General features: G+C 34.7%; 1 protein-coding gene across 1 annotated transcript; it reads right to left on the reverse strand.

Annotated features, from left to right (window-relative positions):
* Positions 1 to 128: 128 nt before the first annotated feature.
* Positions 129 to 16,802, reverse strand: LOC116112628 (NPC intracellular cholesterol transporter 1-like). The gene is made up of 39 exons (XM_031398745.1): positions 16,594 to 16,802; positions 16,149 to 16,225; positions 15,821 to 15,920; positions 15,378 to 15,485; positions 14,557 to 14,673; positions 13,872 to 14,022; positions 13,472 to 13,719; positions 13,116 to 13,304; positions 12,604 to 12,680; positions 12,404 to 12,521; positions 11,132 to 11,215; positions 10,429 to 10,524; positions 10,160 to 10,261; positions 9,600 to 9,668; positions 8,726 to 8,821; positions 8,540 to 8,647; positions 8,179 to 8,292; positions 7,666 to 7,749; positions 7,439 to 7,567; positions 6,767 to 6,965; positions 6,455 to 6,598; positions 6,309 to 6,352; positions 5,446 to 5,529; positions 5,261 to 5,329; positions 4,835 to 4,911; positions 4,584 to 4,653; positions 4,085 to 4,234; positions 3,100 to 3,165; positions 2,839 to 2,983; positions 2,635 to 2,699; positions 2,456 to 2,521; positions 2,054 to 2,147; positions 1,699 to 1,735; positions 1,500 to 1,557; positions 1,295 to 1,405; positions 1,016 to 1,083; positions 673 to 739; positions 522 to 590; positions 129 to 402 (listed from the first exon to the last, which is right to left on the reverse strand). The coding sequence occupies exons 1-39, from the start codon at positions 16,642 to 16,644 to the stop codon at positions 319 to 321; spliced, it is 3,885 nt and encodes a 1,294-aa protein (XP_031254605.1). The 5' UTR covers positions 16,645 to 16,802; the 3' UTR covers positions 129 to 318.
* Positions 16,803 to 20,399: the final 3,597 nt, after the last annotated feature.

Below are 20,399 nucleotides of genomic sequence, written 5' to 3' on the forward strand. Positions count from 1 at the left end.
GAAGGGATATCATCAAACGTGTCCAATATCATAAATTAAAATGGACGGTCCACAACCATAACATGATTGAACTAGTCTTAACCGGCATAGCTTGTACATAATCGGCTGAAAAGAATATTGACACAAACTTTTTTTTTTTTTTTTTTTCTTTTTCTCGTTGAAGATTGTACACTTTACGTGTGAGAAGCTATTTAATGTAATTTTATGGCGTCAGTTTATACATGCAATTTGACTATCAAAACTGCAGAATTTTAACCCTACTCTTAACTAAAAAAAAGAAAAGAAACCTCTTTGATGCACCAAACAGATGATTGCTTGTTACTGTGAAGAAACTGATGGTCTATCTCCTTGCTTCTCCACAAGTACACATCTTGAAGGCGGACCTAACACGCTTAATACAACCTGCAAATTGCAAAGCCGAGGGGAGTTATTGACTCGACATTCTCCTCCAGGATCCATAATTATTTTCTCAAAATTTACTCATCTAAAGCAACTGAAGTATCATTAATATTAATACTTACGGGTAAAAATACAAGTCCATGTAAGAAACCAAGAAGTACCAATGCCAGGTACATCTGGAAGTAATAAACCTGCAAAATTTAGAAGGAAAATATCAACTGGACTGGAGAATGTTGGTTCTTATAGCTGAGAATTAAATGTGGGAAAAGGTACCACAAAGACTTCTGTCCTTGAGAAGCAAAGAACAATCACTCCAACTAGCTTTGTTAGTGTGATTCCACTGCAAAAGTCGAGAAAAAAAAAATAGAATTTGTTACTTCAAGAGAATGTTACGGATGTAAATTTACATTTAAGCAGGGATAAGATTCAATCTTGTAAATAGGTTCTGAAGAACCCAAATAGTTTGGCACCACAGTTCACTAAAAACCCGTGTATCAAATATTACAAGCACAGATTAATTTACTGGATCAAAACAGTAACACAACCATCTCAGAGAATCAGTTAAGGTCGGCTTCAGTCTAGATATTAGCTTTATAGGGAAGAGAGGAAAAAGAACCTGAAGACAGAAGCACCCATTGTACCAAGAGCCTCTTTCACACGTTGGTCTTTATCCCCACTGCTTACCTGTAAAAGAAATGCTTAAGAACATGCCACGAGAAGTAATATGTACAAAATGGCACACTGAAAACAAGAATTAAAAATGGGAAAGTATCAAATTACAGAAGGGTTTTAAAGATGAAATATGTAATGAAGGCGGTGTTAAAAGAATCTGTCCCACCATCAAGTTAGAAGATGTAAATTAAGAAGATAAAATGGAAAAGGGAGTGGTACTGACTGAAAATGCGTGTGTTATATGCACACAGAACTCAACAGCGATGCCAACGGACATAATAAGATTAACAACAGAGACTGCATTCAGTTGGATCTTCAAAATTGCCATCACACCCTGCAGAAATCATGCTGTTAGCAGATATCAAAAAGGTAAAATATGCAGTCAAATAACATCAATAATTGATACGAGGAAAGTTACAAAGAGGTACCATGAGATCCACCACAATCATAGTCAACACCAGCAAAATGATGGCTGAACTCCAAAAGCTACATTTAAAAATCAAAGATGGAACAAAGTCAACAGCAATTCATTTAGTAAGAACTGATCCCCAGCGTCCTGCTAGTTCCATTTTCTCAAGGAAGCAAAAGAATTTTAGTTTAAACAAGGCCTAAAATTAGAATACTTACCTCCATGTAATAACTAAACAAACGACAAATACGGCTCCTGGTAAAATCATCAAATAAATAAATTAGTGTATTTGACTAGAAAAAATAACTTCAAATTACTAGTGCAGTTTTGCACTTATGAATTATTTTGTGCAATGAAACATATGCTAGTGTTTCCACGTAGCAATCATTATGATTCACTCTGCCACAATATGGTCATTTTGAAAAGGAGATCAGAACATTGCCATGAAGATCACCAAAAGCCCAAACTTAAAAAGCAAAGAACAAAAATACCAGTAAAACATCAAAGATCAAAGCACCTACAAAAATGCATTATAGTTTAGTTAATAAGCACAGGACTCCTCAGCATACTAACCTATAGCTATAGCAAGGTTGATCAATGCTGTTCTCCATATATTGAGGTATTGCTCAAAAAACATATAAAACACTGAATATGGAAAGATATCAATCTGCATCAGAAAAGAAAATTAGATTCAAAGCAAAAGGTTATAAATACACAGCCTATTTGATATATAATTAGACACAACAACAACAACAGGAATCCTTCCTGAACAGCTCAAGTTAGTGTGTCAGATGCAGGTTAATCAGATTTAACAATTTTAACTGATTGCCAGCAGCAACAAGAGACAGCTATAAGAAGAAGCAACATTAATCTGCTGCCTAAGGAGACAACTGTATGCATACTAGCAAAAAAAAAAAATTTCTGAAATTTTTTAGATAGAAGAAGTGAAACTATTGAGGCAGTGACATTTATTACCTTCAACGAATCAGAAACTCTTGAACTGAACTCTCGAGCAGCCCTCATGGAATTAACATAATCAACCTGAAAGGAATTATAATTGAAATAAAGGTGAGTATCTATAATGCAATATAAGGGAAACAACACAATACACTTGAATTTCATTGCATTATAAGAAATTTGTCTCATACTCCAACCTGCTTGTTGAGGGGTGTATGATAAGTGCGGAAGGATGAAGCTTGGATAATGCCACTTTCATAACCTGTGAGGGAAATATATGTAAAAATATACCGAAGTAATATTGCACACAAGCACATAATGTGTTAGACTGAAATGGTCAAGCGCTGACTTGTGATTTGTATTGGAAGTAATCATCAAAGAACAAATCCAATCCTACAAACCTCTCAATTCCACACTGCTGGTGTATGCACCATGGCCACCCTTAGCACAATCAGCAGAAGGCAGAGCATTGAGGAACCATGGAAGTTTCTCCTTGAATTGTGCAGTAGATGGTCGATCATTAAGTAAATCTGAGTGGTGGAAGCACTGAAGAACACAAATATCAAATAATTAAGCCACTTAGTTTTGAAAACGAGAAACACCGATGCTTCCATGATCGAATTCACTTGAACTATTTCTCCAGCATAGGGGTTTTACATTACCGTGGTACAGTCTTTACATGGTCCACCCAGTCCACAAGAACTTTGACCAGCTGGACAGCAAGGAGGCTGGAAGAAAGACTATTTGAATTAGTATGCTATTGAATTACGAATACAAGACAGAAGACCTAAAAGGCACCAAAGTTAGATATCCAGAAAGTGATTGTAAACTATGTTCGATAACATCTGTTTACAATCCAAAGCAGTTACGAACGCTGAAGCTAACATTGGACAATGGAGACTTCTTTCAAGTTGTATTCAGAAATGAAAATGGAGACTTCTTTCAAGTTGTATTCAGAAATGGAAGGTATAATATTACATGCTGAAGCAAAAAGAACTGATATTTAAAGCTAATTTTGACTTAAGCCTATATATAATTCACGAATTAAATTCAACAAATTCCCAGTACCTATGTTGGAATTTACATTGTTTTCCAAAACCAAAATCACCACAAGGGCCTTTAATTTTATACTTCAATAACCCATAACATTTAATAAACAGACATGCACCCATGGATCATCCAAATGGAGTACACGTGATTATTTACCGATGCTTGTTTCAAGCAAAACAATCCGTACACATTTCTCACCAAGAAATTAGGGTGAATATAAATATAATTTTCTAAAATATCATAGACATCCTTGCCTGTAGTATTTATTTATGTCTCTAGATGATATTTAGGCTAAAGTTTCTAAAAGTATAAGGATCATAAAAGAATTCCAAATCATGAGGGGCACATATATTATTTTCCAACTATAAAGGATTCAGATGACATTTTCTTATTGCAAGGGGTCTCACGATTTTTCCAAACCAGAGGGGTTGAACATGAAATCTTCTGAATCATGGGGGTATATAATATTTTCCAAAATAACATGGGCGAACACAGTATTTTTAGTTCGATATTATGATAAATCTCGAAGTCAAAGTGATAATCATCCATAAAATTAATTTAAAAAAATCGAAGGCATCACAATGATGGGGTTAGGACCTGGTCATCGGGGGGACAATAACTCCCATTCGTGTACTTTCGACAGCAACCGAATGCTTCAGGAGATATCCATACCAGGAAATCATCAAGCCATGAAGCAGCTGGTTTAGCTATGTAGCTTGTTTCTGGAACTAACGACACTCTTGCAATCTAAAGAGAAGACAAAAAATTTGTATCAAAGAAAACAGAACCTTTGAAATAACTAAGAGCCCAGATACATTCAACCATCTAAAAATTTCAAAATCACTGGTGAACAACACACTCTTAAATTTATTTTATCATCAGTGAAATATTCAAATCAAGATATGCATCCTGAGAATAAAAGGGATAGATGTAAAATAAAAAAAGTGCCCAAATTCTTGTGTCATCAAAAGCAAGGTGTATCAAGTGAAATTTCAGATCAAGAATAAAAGATATGCATGGGAGTAATATACCATATAAAGAAACAGTCTCAGAGAACCAAATTTCATCTATCAGAGAAAAAAGGGAAAAATTGTACCTCATTTAAAAGAGATTCTGAATCACATTGGCTGATAGAACAAAGCTGATTCGTTTGCCTCGATTCTGAGCTGAGGAGTATAGCAACATTAGCATGAAAAGTATAATTGATATGACATGCTAACAAAACCAAGATATGTTTAGGTGCAACCAAGAAATAAAAACTGCTGCCGACTCAACTTTGAGATCAATGTATAGCTATGACTGGTATCAAACCTGAGGCCAAAAAAAAAAAAAATTACACTGGAATACCTGTAATTATAGTTCTTCACAACAAAATACAGAGGCGGTCCAATTCTGAGATGCTCTGAAACATTATTAAAATACCCCTGCAACAAAGAGGAAAAAGTTGCTGCAGTGAACAGATAAATACATATTCAAGTTCTCTGTTAAACGAAGAGGTATCATCAATTAGGTTGAACCTGAAGATATGAGTCACGGGGAAGAACAATCTTTTGTTCCAAACCAGGTTCAATCCGGGTGGATAAGGCCTGTGAATTTTAGAAATATGACAAACTTGAGAAATATGGAAACACATCAAGCGAAAACATATATATCATATAATTTTGGAAGATATATATATATATATATGCACAGAGAGAGAGCAACTCACAATGCTAGCCAAAGCGAACGCAACAAATACAGAANAACGAAGAGGTATCATCAATTAGGTTGAACCTGAAGATATGAGTCACGGGGAAGAACAATCTTTTGTTCCAAACCAGGTTCAATCCGGGTGGATAAGGCCTGTGAATTTTAGAAATATGACAAACTTGAGAAATATGGAAACACATCAAGCGAAAATATATATAACATATAATTTTGGAAGATATATATATATGCACAGAGAGAGAGCAACTCACAATGCTAGCCAAAGCGAACGCAACAAATACAGAAATGACTACTATTTTCACTCCCCAAAGACTCAGAATCGGGGCATGGACCTCCTATAAGAATCAAACATCAATGTACTTGCTGATTAACCAGAAAGAACATCAATAATACTTGGTAAAGTAAGTTACTAAACTATGAAATTCCCATTTTCATCAGGTAGCACAACTACAGAAGGAATCCACATGCATTTATAAATGTGATAGACAAGTGGTGAATTTTATATTTCTGTTAGATGAGGTATCATAGCTTAAGCTTAGTATTAAATAAAGTTTGTGGTGGTGTACCATTTCAACTTTTTCTGGCAATTCAAGCACATTTATGTTCTTCTATTATTTTAATTATTTTCTTAATTTAGGTGATTCAGCTCTTTTTTTCTTTACTTTTTCAGAAAGATGGTGATGTATCTAGCACAAGCTAAACATTCCTGTTTCTTCCCAATTAAAAAATAAGCAATTCACCATGCAGACAATGAGTGGTGGCAAAACTGTTATAGCCAAGTTTATATAACCCAAATGAGACCCATAACATGAGCATACAGGGGATCATTCTTTGGCCAGATATGCCCATTCTTTAAAGAATATTCACCCCCTCATGAAAATTCAAGTTAATTCAATATCACAGTATACTCAGTATGATCTACTCTCCAGATATACTCTCCAATATATATATGTGGACCAAATATGAGAGCTATGCCCTTTTGTTCATACGGGAAATGTATTTAAAAGCCTAAAGAGCCACGATTGAAAACAAAAAAGGACATGCCATAAAACGTAGTTAAAGCATTGTTTAAGGAAATATGATTTCCCAGGTAAGTTTAGCTAAAGTTGATTACCTTCATGTAATGAGCCAACAACCCAGGTTTTCTCCGACCAATGCCTAAGCTTTCAAAAGATATTCTTGGTCAAAGTTGATGTCCAGTTTAAAATAAAAAGTTAGAATATTGAAGTGTAAACACAGTTTAACAAATCTTAAAAATACCTTTATCAGAGTCAGGATATGATGAAGATATTTTTAAGCATGGAAAACAATCAATCCTCTTATCCTCAGCTCGCAAAAAGTCAAAAACTATTAAAGCAACAAAAGCAGTAACTTGCAGAAGGAAGTCCAACAGAACAGCCAATGCTGCAAAAAGAATACACAAATTAGAATTGAACAATAAGCATGACATAAAACATCATCAAATTAGAATTGAACAATAAGCATGACATAAAACATCATGACAATCACACAAAAAGGATAAAGAGAACTATCCGTATGATTCATCAATTGAAATGGATAAAAGTATCTGACCAGCAAACATGGAGAACACACGGCAGGCTGGCATAGGAATAAAACTTCCAACTGCAAATGCTAAAACCTCAGATAGACTAGCAAGTGTTATAGATGGTCCAACTTCCACAAGGGCATTGCTTATTCGCCCTTCTAAAGGCAATTCCAGTGGTTGCCGCTTAACAGCATGCACCAGTATACACATATTATCCACACCAACCTGTTATACAAAGAAGTTAAGGATTACAAGCTACAATACAACTAGATACTAATCCACAGGCAAGATTTAATGTCTTATTTTTGTTTTGTAAAAGCTGATGGTCTTTTGAAGTTAAGAAACTATCTTAACTGAATTTAGAAGAAGAGATAACCTTGTAGAGAAAAATTTGAGTATAGAAAGAATTGGAATAGTCCATTTAAAGCTCACGTTCAATCAAAAGATCAGCTGATAAGTCTATCAATGAGTGGCATATATAAGGTGAATCCGGAGTATAGACTACATGGTCCTGGTCATTCAATCAAAATTTAAAAGTTTTATTTTTATTTCCAGGCATCCAGTGAACTTCCTTGATAATTTATGGTTCATATTACACCTCTGAAATGGGACTAGATTAAGACAGATGCAAACTCATAACTAATAAGTCGCCATACAGCACCACAGGAAATCTGAAAGTAAAGAAAGATGGAACTTACTGCTAGAACAAGAAAAGGTATAACTTCCATAATGATTAGAGTAGATTTTACTCCAATTGCACTGAAGAAACCAACTGATCCAAGAACAGACAGCATTACAAGAACAACTCCAGAAAGACCAAGCAGTACCTAAAATCCAACCAATTATATACTTCAGATAATCCAGAGAAAAATGAGATGAAGTTTCTAATGTGTTATGTATGGAAAAGTAATGAATACTTTAATACCTTAGAAGAAATGTAGAAGGAAGATAAGCGAGGTGTATCACCCAGAGTAAGAGATATGTAAGCAAACATCACTAGATAGCTTATCTGAAATGAAATGAGGTGGCAATATATATAATCAGTATGAAAGCATTTTGTTTTGCCTCTAACAAGGAAGAATGACAGAAAAGAATACACAGCCAACCCCAACTAGTTGGGTTTGAGGCTTAGCTGAGTTGAGTTATGCAAACATTCCAATTATAGAGTAAAAGTTCACATATTTGCAGATGATGGAGTAGAATTGGCATGTTGACAAAATTAAAAAAAAAAAAAGAAAGAAATTGATAGATTTCTACACCAACTCAAAAAAGACTAAATCTGAAAAGTAGAATCCACTACATGATCATTTTCTCAACCAAATTTCATAAATCCTATTTGGAGATAATTTTGGAACATTATTCCTCCATATGGAAAATCAAAATCAAAATCCAAAATCCAAAATTCAAAAGATCCAAAAAGTACGAAATTAAAGCTCACCAGTATAGTTATGGCATCTGCAGTGCTTTCTCTTTTCAGTTCTTCCTCTATGGAACTTTCCGATGAAAAAGAAAGTGTTAAATTTTTAGACTGTGCCATTGGCAACAACTCATCCTGTCAGCGAAGATATAAGTTGAAAGAGAATCAGAAAGCACCATGATGGGGCTTCAATAACTATTAGGAAATACTAGAATGGATGAAAAGGAACATAACATATCATGTATTGAAGATAAACATCTATATATGCTTTCTGCACCTGCTTCCTAAAGCAGGGTGGCGCTCTACCCAAGTGTTTAACAAGCTAAAAGAACAATCAGTAAATGACAACAATCAGTAAATGGCAAAATCATAGAGCACAAACCTTAACTAACTGAATAAAGGCCTTCTCCCAAGCCACTGCTCTTTTAGTTTCATTCCCTTCTTTATCGATAGCGTTGTCTACTGGATAAGTTACTATAAATGCAGATGCCTGTCTTGTAAAAGTCATTGTATGTTAAATACTTCAATGATTTAGTAGCACAGAAACTAAGAAGGGGTGAAAAATTACCTCAGAATAATTGTTCCCAGAGAAACCTCCTAATGCAGTGCTTGGATCAAGTGGGCCTTTGAAAGCGCTCATACAGTTGTCCGTAGAGGTAAAATGCTGAAAAAACATGTAATGAAGTCAATAGGCCCATTTCTGGAAAATATCCACATAATAAAAAGGAGAGATATAAATCAAAAGAGTATTGAAGGAAAAGGCTTTTTAAATTCTATTATTACACAGATCTAGAATGTGGAAAGAATATATTATACAGATGCCTCTGCCTATGCCAATATATGAAATTTACCAACAAGGCAAATAAATTATCTGCAAATCCAGAAAGAAAGATGCGGCTAAAATTCTTTTGTTTAGTCATAAAAAAACCAGCAGATGAAAATCTAATATAGCTCCATTAATTGATACTTTTTCCATGAACCTTAATATCAATTGCCTTTTTCATTCTTTTGGACCAAGTACTATTTAATTGGACTCTCACAAAACATAGTGCTGGTGCTGTGTACAAGAACAGTGACGCAAGTGTGAAGTTAAAACTTCATTCCAAAATAGCAGCCAGATTGGCAACATATATGCCAATATTCATATTTATGAATGCATGAGTATAAATTTAAGTAAAGCAGTGATCCCCTTTAATGGAACCACTACCATCAATCCAGTGATCCATCAGTCAGACACAACTCATATAAGCACATATATAATTAAAATATTCATTTCATATTTATACGCAACTCATATAAGCACCTATATACTTAAAATATTCGTTTCATATTTTACAGCATATATCCTCTAGAATTTAAATTTGCAATGAACAAACAGTTCAACAAATTTGTACAAAAGTGTCGAACATGTTAACATGGAGATCAAGATTACCAATGCATACCTGAAAACAATACTTCACATGGTCAACTCCTCCGTAATTATCAAAATTGTCAGGATCCATTTTGAAATACTATCATAAAGGAGATAAAAAAAATGTTAGCCCTAGATCATTTATGTATCACAATGGAAAATGAAACAGACATGCATATTAATTTGAGAAATGTGGCCATACAACAAAGAGCATGGCAACTTTGGGAAAAAATCAGTCTATCACAAGGCTTGGGATAGATAATAGAAAATGGAATAAACATATTGCTATTAAATGGATGTGAATATAAAAAGAAGCAGGGCCTATTGTAAGAGCTGCAAGCCCAAAAGTTTACAGCAAAAAATTAACTAGGCACTGCACATGGAGAACTACAAGGCTTATAAAGTGATTTATTGAAATTGTGCACCATTAAGATAAAAAATAAAATTAATGAATAAAAAATAAAATCACACTTCAGGTATTTCATTTAGCTGACATCCCTCTCCTACATTTGTGTTAAACACTTATCAAGGAAATTTTAACTAGCATCCATGTAGGTCACTCAACTTTAGACCAAGAAGCAAGAAGGCTACCTGCAAAACACTTTGTGTGGCACAATCCTGGTCCAATGGCTTCATGCAAATGTCAGTCAGAGATATCATAGAGCCGGAATAGTTTGCACGAAGTCCATCTATCTGTTAAGATTCGGTGATATTAGATTGTAAGATTTTAAATCCAACTTGTTCAAGAAAAAAGCGTGAATAAGCTCTACAACTTTGATTCAACAAATTACAATACACTGTGAGTCCCAAGTTAATCCAAGTTGATGCAATTATGTTAGAGAACTGTGCTCTAATAATACCTTCTTCTGTATATCAAAAAGCAACTTAATGTTACTCTCTGTCACAATACTGGGTAGCTTCCCATGTGTAGTATCTGGAATTGTTGCCAATATTAGCTGGAAAATATGACACAGATTAGTTTTTCAGAGAAAATAATTCCATGACATACAATGAAAGTTCTCTTGGTTCAACTTTCTGGAATCCGATTTGAACAACTGTTTCATCATTTGAATGTAAAAAGGTGAAATACTAATAAATAATTGAGCAAAGCTGTATAATTATAAACTGATTCAGACACAAAATACATTAAGAAAAGAACAGCTTAACAAACTATGTCAAAGACTAGAACCCTTAAGAAGAGTAAATAGAGCTCCATAAATTTATCAGCTCCACAATGTAAGGAAAGCTAGAAAAATCCTACAACAATCATATCTCAAGAAAACACCTGAACAATGAAATTTTAAATTAAAGCAAAAGTTTCCAGGCTGCAGCTGATTTTTGGCCCTTTTGAAAAGACAAAATTGTTTGCTGGCTGTTTCTTTCCGTAAAATTATGAAAGACAAAATTTCCAATCAACTTAAAAGTCTTTAAAACCTTCCTCTTAATTTAGGTCTTCTAGCTTTTCAAAATGACCCTTTTCCTACTAAGAAACTATGCATATAAGAAACTGGATAAGGTGACAAAAGAATGATCAAGAAAACAATATGTGTGATGTTGCTGAACCTGTTCAATTCTGTAAAAAGGGGCCAGGTGGCCGTCAAAAAATTGTTTCTCTTCTGCAGCTTTACTCCCAGGTCCCACCCATAGCTGAAACAGAACTAGTATTATAAGTATAAAGATATTCAAGCAATAAGAAAGAAATGTTAACAGGACAACAACTTGATCTTAGATTTATATAATGCTAAAACTCAGAAATAAGTATTAGGAACTCAGCACATAATAGTCCTCAATAACTTCTATGGAAATTAAGATCATTTTATATATCTTTGTGTGTATTCTTCTCTGGTCCTGTTTCCCAAATGCATATTAACCTCTTAAATTAACATTTCAATCAGTTTTATCGAAGTTTTTTCATCTCTCTCCACATATATTCATTAAATTTCCATGGATTACTTATAAATTTTGTGATTTCCATTTTTTTTTTTCTTTTTTTTTTTGGGGGGGGGGGGGGGGGGGGGGGGGGGGGGGGGGCGGTAACGGAGGTGTTCGGGCCAAAGTTCCACAACACATCAACTAAACTCCGGAATCCATTGAATATCTCACAAGCCCAAAGAACCAGATAAGTCACAATATTGTTGTAGTAGATGGCCCCAAGGTTTGAACCCAGAAACTTAAAGAAATGAGCATACTAGTATCTGCTTAAAAAATTCTAGTTCCTATAAGTTTTCCCACTTTTTTCCACATACACTTATCAAATTTGTCCAGTTTATGATAAGAAGATACTCAACTGGCTTTAAAAGGTGGAAATTAGTTCAAATGTTCGAAAAGGTGGAAATTAGTTCAAATGTTCGAACTGAAGTCAGCATGAAAAAATCAATATCAAGTGGAATAACACCTGAGAAACTATAAATCTATAAGACAAACCATGAACGGTTATATCACTTGCCATTGACTCAGCAAAAAGCATCATGGCATAATCTCGCTAGATCTGAAACCCCTTGCCTTCATGTGTTCCACAAATTACCAATTTTGTGTTACTATGACAGTTATTCTAGGCATACTACTACTGCTGTAACTGAATGATTCTAACCATATCAAGAATAGACCATAATAACTACAAACTGAAATAACAGCAAAATATGAAAAGTGTCTGTTATAGCATGCAAAAGTGCATTGATCAAAAGAGAGAGAATTGTATGTAAACTGGCATAACAGCAGCACAGAAGCACATTTACAATGATGAGCTGCAATAAAGGACTACAAATAAGGCAACAAGAAGGAAAAAAATAACATATTCATAGAAGATGCATTAAGCTATTTAATATCAAATATTACCTTCTCAGGTCGTGTTTCCACCTTGAAACGGATTAGACCTAAACAAAGCAGAAGAACTATAGCCAGTGACAAACCCAATATGAGAGTTGGATTTCTAGCAACCCATGTTCCATATTTCCTAAACATAAATATGTTTCCACAAAGTCAGATATCATTCTGTGTGAAATAATTCAAGCATTCATGGGATAGGCAGTAGTGACCTGTAAAAACTTGACATATATCCTTGCACAATTGAAAGTTGAATCCTGTTTCTAGTTTGAGAAGCATCTTCACGCATCTGATATAAAAATTCAGAGAACTGAATTGTAAGATGTAGCCGACAGATGGAAGTCATGGAAAGAAAAAGGGAGAGTGACATGGATGAAAACAGAGAATAATAGATTATTAGAGAAACAAATTTACAAGCTTGAGCCATTCCTTGGGTATAGTTGGCATCAGAGTCTAACCGGCAAATGGACATTATATCTAAAATTATTCAAAGAAATAAAGGAATGAACAATCATTAGAATTTCACTATTGAATGATGCTACTTTTTCAAGTATTCCAGTTAAAAATCAGAAAAGAACAATACCGTTCCAGGGCTCCTGATATACAATTAAAAAATGGAGCCACCAAATACAAGTTCACTCATCTCTCAAGTCACCGGTTACATTACGGTGATAAAATATTCTCAGAAACATAATACTTTGGAATCAGTAAAATTGGCAGGTACCTGCATGGGGACATTCTCATCTTTCGGCCTATCAACAGGATGGAGTTCACCACCATCCATCACATTCAACAGTGGCTTCATTCTAAAGGTTTTGTTCCTTTCTTTTTTACGATGAAAGAAACCCCACCCAAGAAACACAGAAACCAGTACTATATACAGGATTGTTAAAGCAAAGTCGACACATTTGGCCTGCAGATGTCATCCAGTGAAACAAAATTAGCAATTCATGCATTTACCTAATTTACACTATTTAGATGTCTAAATGCACTTTAATTTACTAAAAGCAATTTTTTCAATACAAACAAGTAAAATAAAGCAACAGCCACATGTGAATCAATAATACTCTCAGCTTTTACCTTAAGAGATCCAATCCTTACTGAACAGGAGCCCTGTTTATGGAGAGAAGGAGGTGCTTTACTAGAGCACACAGGAGATGAACTGCAGTCACCACAGGAACAACCCAGTGAAACATCACCACACGAATAAGTAGTTACATTCATAGGTTTCATCCCAGATGACTCAGGAGCACTTGGCAAAAATTTAATTGGATAAGGAGAACCAGGCAAATTAGGAGCAGCCCGTCTACCAATAAAAGTGAACCAATCTGCCAAACGCAAACATGCAAAGCACAAGAAGTTGTAGGAAAAAAACTTAAATGTTCATAACCACAAAGGATAAAAACATTTATTCCCTTGCCTGTGAAAATTATCGATGAGGCTATCTACTAAAAAGATCTACTGTCAAGTATCAACTTACCTTTAAAATTTTGAGCGCCAGAACCAATAAAATCTAGAGCTCGAGTATTCATGGTTCCAAACTTTACATCCTTGCAAGATTCATATAACCCTTGACCAAAAGTGTCGGTTATATAATAATCAATCTCATTCACTGTCATATTTTTATTGACCTGCAAAGAGAATAAGATTCCTTAGATAAACTAGATGTGCCTCTAGGTATCTCTGTCTCTAATAAGGAATATGAAGAAAACTATAACTTAGAACTGTAAAATTGGCAGATACATAGTTGAATCCAACAAATTAAGATATTCCTATGAACGAAGATAAAATAGAAGAGAAAGTTCTGGGATAAATATAGACTGAATATCTTGTACATGTCACAGTTTAACCCCAAGGAGTACTGTGCAGAAACTATTGCTATGTAACCAAGTCCCATCAGGTGGATCAACAATACAAATGTTATAACAGTCCAAGGAACAACGTGAGTGCATATTCTGATACTTCAGAAGGACCAACTAGCTTATCACATACTCAATTTAGAGGAGACAAAGAAACCAATAGATTCTTTTTTCTTTTTTTTTTTTTTTTTTTTTTGGAATAATGAATAATAATGATATTTTTTTCATAGGAAACAGAAAAAAATTGTATAAATGCATAGAGATCTCTTGAAATGAGACCACGTCCGTGTAGCTGGGACTGCTTACCTGAGAAACGGAAGTCACGTTGATAAATAAACTCTGATTTGGAGAGCAGGAAAGCTCACAAAATAGATTTAGAAAGTTTCTCAAGCATGCTGGACAGCCTACAAGAAAAGGAATGGCCTGCCAAAAAGTACATATACATAAGAATCATATATATATGCTAAAAGAGAGGGGAAATTTGGATAGCATCATGAACAAACGTAGTTGACAAACTGTAGAACATAAAAGATTAACAAACAACTCATAAATATATGATAATAACAGCAAATACATGTACTATTGGCACAGTAAATACCACAAAACAGAAAATAAAGCAATATGCAATGTAACAAGGGTCATTTGCTTTGAAAAAAACACCAGAAACCAAAGACACCTTTAAGGTAAGAGTTTAACATACAATATCATAAATGTTAGCCATCCTTTAAAGTTTCGAATAGTTCCAATAACTAGAACTTTGTGGCTGCCAGTTTAATAAGAACATGCAGCTGCTAGCCTACAAAAGAAATGAATCTAAAAACTAAAGGTCAAGCAGAAGATGAAAGGTTTCTCCAAAACTTTAAACCACTACGGATATTAACCCAAGTTGCTGAACATAGTAGACCAACGTAACTTTATCCATGCATGTTTCCCAAGTAAGTACATTCCTCTAATAGGCATATTACTATAAGGTATTCATAACATCTTTTCCCTGTAAAGAAATTAACAAGGTAATAGTTCCAGGATACAGCAAATTCCTTCTATTGCTAGGAAAAAGCATGATTCAATCACCCACCAATACCTCAAATCAAAGGACATATGAAGAATAGATTCGGATAAAATCTTACTTGCTGAACTTGTGACCGTAAAATGTTGAATTGAGCTTCTGTACAACAAACATTGCCAGTAATTGTTGGGCACAAACTTTGAATCTTTGATGATAGCAAGTCATCTGGCTGGGGAAACATAATGAGATGTAATCATCAGATAATCACTATCAAGACAGCTTTTAGAAACTTCAAACTTATAGAATCTCAGGCAGAATTTTTATCTACTACAGTTCTCAAAACATCTGTTCACCATAATTGAATAATGATGAACCACAAAAGGCAGCGTAAAAAATCATCATGCTCTAGGCAACAATTTAAAAACAAAATATGGTCGAAATTAAACAAGACATGCAACTTTGTCACGCAAAACCAACTTCTGCAAAAATAATTCATATAAAACTTCAGAATCATCAATAAAACAATTACTGCAGACTTTAAGCCAGAACAGGTATAATCTATACCTTCACAGATGGGGAACCATTAGGACAATTCAATATTTTTCCATCACTACGTGCTCCGCAAATGTCATACATCGCACAATATCCCTCGACATGTTTCACCCTAAACAACAAAAAATACTGTTAGTAAGATCCACAAAATTCAAATTCTTTCTCCAATATAGTATGGATTTAGGCTGTAAGAATAATTCAATTCTCTGAGTAATTAAAGTTTCATTCCTTAGGTAGTAGTGACATGAACAATGAATATAGCCTATAAGAGCTCTTCACTTTTACTCTTAATAAATATCCATATTTACAATTAAACATTGCAAAAGAACAACCACCGCACCCTGTCACGCCATCGGAAGTCAAAAGCATGCGTGTATCAGACCGCTCTGCTCGAACTATAGATAGAATAAATAAAACCTGCGGGTATATATAACAGCAAATTCAGTCAACTTTCACCAAAAACAAGTAATCCAGGCGCTTTGATTCTAAATAGTAAAGTAAAACAAAGATGACTCTCGGAGTTGCATTTTCTCCACATTTTCAATTTTTGAATTCTCATCCGTACAAGAGACTATGCAGACAGTCTCTTGTAACAATTCCGTTTAGTTTCCTTTTAGTAACTTCAAAAACCGAGAAACAGCACATATTAACAATGAATTCACATTTCATTTTCTCCAATTTTCCTCGAATTTCTGGAATTCAACAGCACTTCTAGTTCAGGAATGTATAAATTCCAGAAGCAGAAAAAGTAAATTGAAGAAGACAATAGTAACATAGCTTCTTACTTGAAACAAAGAAATCGAGAGAAGAAACCTCAAGCTCCGGGAGAGCTCCATTGACGATGATGAATGTTTCTAGAAAGATAGCATAAAAGCCAAGTGAGTGGAGCCGTTGCGGTGGTATTGTATTTGTGCTATAGCATATAAGTGAGTGACAGTCTGATAGAGAGAGTCAAAAAAACAGACCGTATTTATAGTTAAATGTCAAACACTCTTCTCGCTGAGTCTTGAGTGTAAACAATGGGAACTTCACTCATTTCAACGGGAATTAAATCCATCAAATTTCGCACCCATTTTACATAATTGCCCTCGCTTTCGGTTTGTCTGTCTTAGTACCTTGTATTAATAAATTTTTAAATTGCGATTCGAGTTCACAAGAGGATATTATGGTAATTTAAGTAGTAGAGTGGCGTTAAAAAATATTTAATAATGATTTGAAATGTGAATGCGCAGCGAATAGGCCCACTTGGGAAACTCCTCTCCGTGAGAACCCTTTGACTGTAAAATGCCAAATATTGTTCCACTGACAAGAGAGGTTTTTTGGATTGCTCCATTCCATAACCTGACAAGTTAATATCAAAACGCCCCCTTATCTAAAACAAAAATAAATGACTTTTAGTTAGGGAATTGAGTAGGTGAACGAAAATGACATCTTTCATAAAATTTTGATTCATGTACTTCGTAATAAATCTAATAGAATGATATAACCATTCATAATGAATAAATTTATTGATTCTGTTGGGCGATTTTAGGTGAATCAAAGATAAACTCTCATGTTTTTTCGATTTATTATTTTGTTATTTGTGTGTGGTTTTAAATACTCTCTAGATCGTTTCATGTAAAATAAATATTGGTTGTTGAGGTTTCTGGTTTCAATCGGATCATTAATGGAAAGTTTTTATTGGACATATTTGCCCAATCTAGTTGTCGACATTAATTAAGCTTCTTGCGGAGTAATTGACTCATTTCCTTATAAAACAGCAATGAGGGCGACAAATTCAATGGATTTAGAGGGAAATTCAACAGAGTGATGAGTACTCAAATCGTGCCTAATGAAAATGGCACTTCTTGGTTTCTTGCTTCAGTGATGAATTTATTTCAGATTGGAATGTTGAAGTAATTTGGTAGGAAAGGCCGCCATTAAAATCCTCAACCACCCCACCAGTACAATTCACTTTGTTCAGGATTTCTTATTTAATGACACGTTAAAACAAATTGCGGATCAACCACTATCTTTGTTTGCATTTAATTTTGGTCTTCTAGAGATTCTGGTTTGAAGTAAGGTATTTAATTCCTCTACTAGAAAACTAATAAATATCTGCTATATATTCTCTTTGCTACGTGTAGGGAGCTGCTGGAGGTAACGCATGGAATTCTTTTTTTTTTTTGTTCACATATCTTGCGTTGGCTTAACCTCTTTTGGATCTTTCTCACAGGATTTATGCATGTTTTAGAATTGATTATCGACATATAGTTCCTCATTTTAAGCCAGAATTTCATAAAAAAAGCAACCATATAAGACAACATCCACCCACTGTTGATAACGAACCAAGAAGTTTTTTCTGTCCTCTCCTGCTTATTGGTTATACGTATCCTCCATTTATAAACATATATATGTATGGATACGTATATACATTAGATATTAAATTGAAACTGAGAAGGGTAATTAGAGGTGGAGTGTGGGGATAATGATGGTGGGAGGACCGAAAAAGCTAGAAGAGAAGACATTCTAGAAGTGGGGGGCCAACCAAATTGAGTGAGTGAAATGAGAGAAGATCGGACCTAGCGTTGTTATGGGCCTTTTTTTTTTTTATTTCTAAGACCCAGTCATGGTCATGATTACTACTCATTTGACGTTATCATCACCCTCGGCGCCACGCCTCGATCATGCAAACTTCCTACACGCCACATGGACATCAACTCTTTAGCTTCCTCCCACATCCACCCACCTCTCGCTGCGCCAAAAGCTAAAAGCACAGTTTCTCATTCTGTCATCTCACAGACACACACTCTTTCCAGATGGATATTTGTACGTCATTCTGGTATTTTATTTTCGTCTTTCCAGGCGGATTTTCTGTAAGGCGTTAGCTGCATGCATTAATACCTTTGATCAAAGCTTCAAACCCACTTGCCAAATTTAACTTTTATACAACATATAGCTTTCACTTTCAATTTTTAATGTTACCAAGAAGAACAATCTTGTTGTAAAGACCCTTTAAATTATCACTAACAAAGTACAAGTTTTTATATACAACGCTCCGTCATAATTTCGTAACACTAGTAGTGAGTTACTTTGAATCTTTAAAAAAACGAGTGTATCATGAAGAAGGATCAAATTTAATTTAAAGAAAGCGCCAGGAGCAGCGGCTAGTCTTCTGTCAGGATTAATAAAAGCGTGCCGTCGTGAGGGTGAGGTCAGGGCAGGCTTTGCTTCATTTTCAAGGGTGCAGATTCAGCTCCTCTCCAGTCAGTCCACTCTTTAACACGCCTGCTAGAATTCATTTATGATTTTACATGTCTCGTTTTTTTAAGCGTTGTTGGACTCTAAGGGACAGCCAATATTTATATTTATATTTTTATTTATTTATTTAAACAATTTTGTGTGGTAATTATGAGTCCATCCATCACCATGACCCGTGAAGATAAATGGGCTAGCTGTTGTTAGAGTGGTCCTTTGAATTGATCCGGATCGGATCCCCATATCATTGACTACTGAGTCTGAGGAATTCAGTTTCTAGAGATCCAAGGACTGGGATCTTGTGCTTACTCATATGTTACACATGTCAGTAGATATTGAGGATAGACTTTGTTTAAATTGTCCAACCATTATTCTGCTAGATGAATTTTAAAAAAGTGCGAAGATTAAGGGGTTGATTATTTGAGCTTATTAAAATTAGTTTATAAGTAATAAGTAATTTTAGCTTATAAGCATTTGAAATTTTAAGTAATTACGTGTTTGGTTAAAGTACTTATAAGTGATTGATGAGTAGTTGATGTATTTGGTAAAATGTGGCTTATAAGTACATTTTATTATNATTTAAACAATTTTGTGTGGTAATTATGAGTCCATCCATCACCATGACCCATGAAGATAAATGGGCTAGCTGTTGTTAGAGTGGTCCTTTGAATTGATCCGGATCGGATCCCCATATCATTGACTACCGAGTCTGAGGAATTCAGTTTCTAGAGATCCAAGGACTGGGATCTTGTGCTTCCTCATATGTTACACATGTCAGTAGATATTGAGGATAGACTTTGTTTAAATTGTCCAACTAATATTCTGCTTGATGAATTTTAAAAAAGTGGGAAGTTTAAGTTGGCCTAATCATTTGCAGTTTAAAAAACTTATAAATGTGAATGTGAATGTCACAAGGAGAAACGTCACTATGGTCTATGAATATGATTAAGTATTTTGACTCCATTGGAGACAACTGGCCACACAAAAGTTGGCCCCTTTCATGGGAATACTATGGTATATATTTCACAAGTAGCTTGATTGAATTAAGAAACTAAACTAACTTTAGATAGTTTGGCGGTTCGCTTGAGACTCTTAAATATATTACTCGAGATAGGGGCAGATCCAGTCCATTTTTGGGTGGGCCATGGCCCACTCTCAATTTTTTTTAAATATTAATATATATAATTTTTGGATTTTGGTCTACCCTAACAAAAATATTAATGGACAAAAATATTAATATGTAATTATTTTTTATTTTGGCCCACCCTAAAAAAAATTTCTGGATCCGCCATTGACTCGAGAGATCCTCAGTTTGATTCTCCACGACTACTAATAGGGGTAGCCACTGGAGACT

This window comes from Pistacia vera, unplaced genomic scaffold (genome assembly GCF_008641045.1).
Source record: "Pistacia vera cultivar Batoury unplaced genomic scaffold, PisVer_v2 Contig665, whole genome shotgun sequence".
NCBI classification, from domain to species: domain Eukaryota; kingdom Viridiplantae; phylum Streptophyta; class Magnoliopsida; order Sapindales; family Anacardiaceae; genus Pistacia; species Pistacia vera.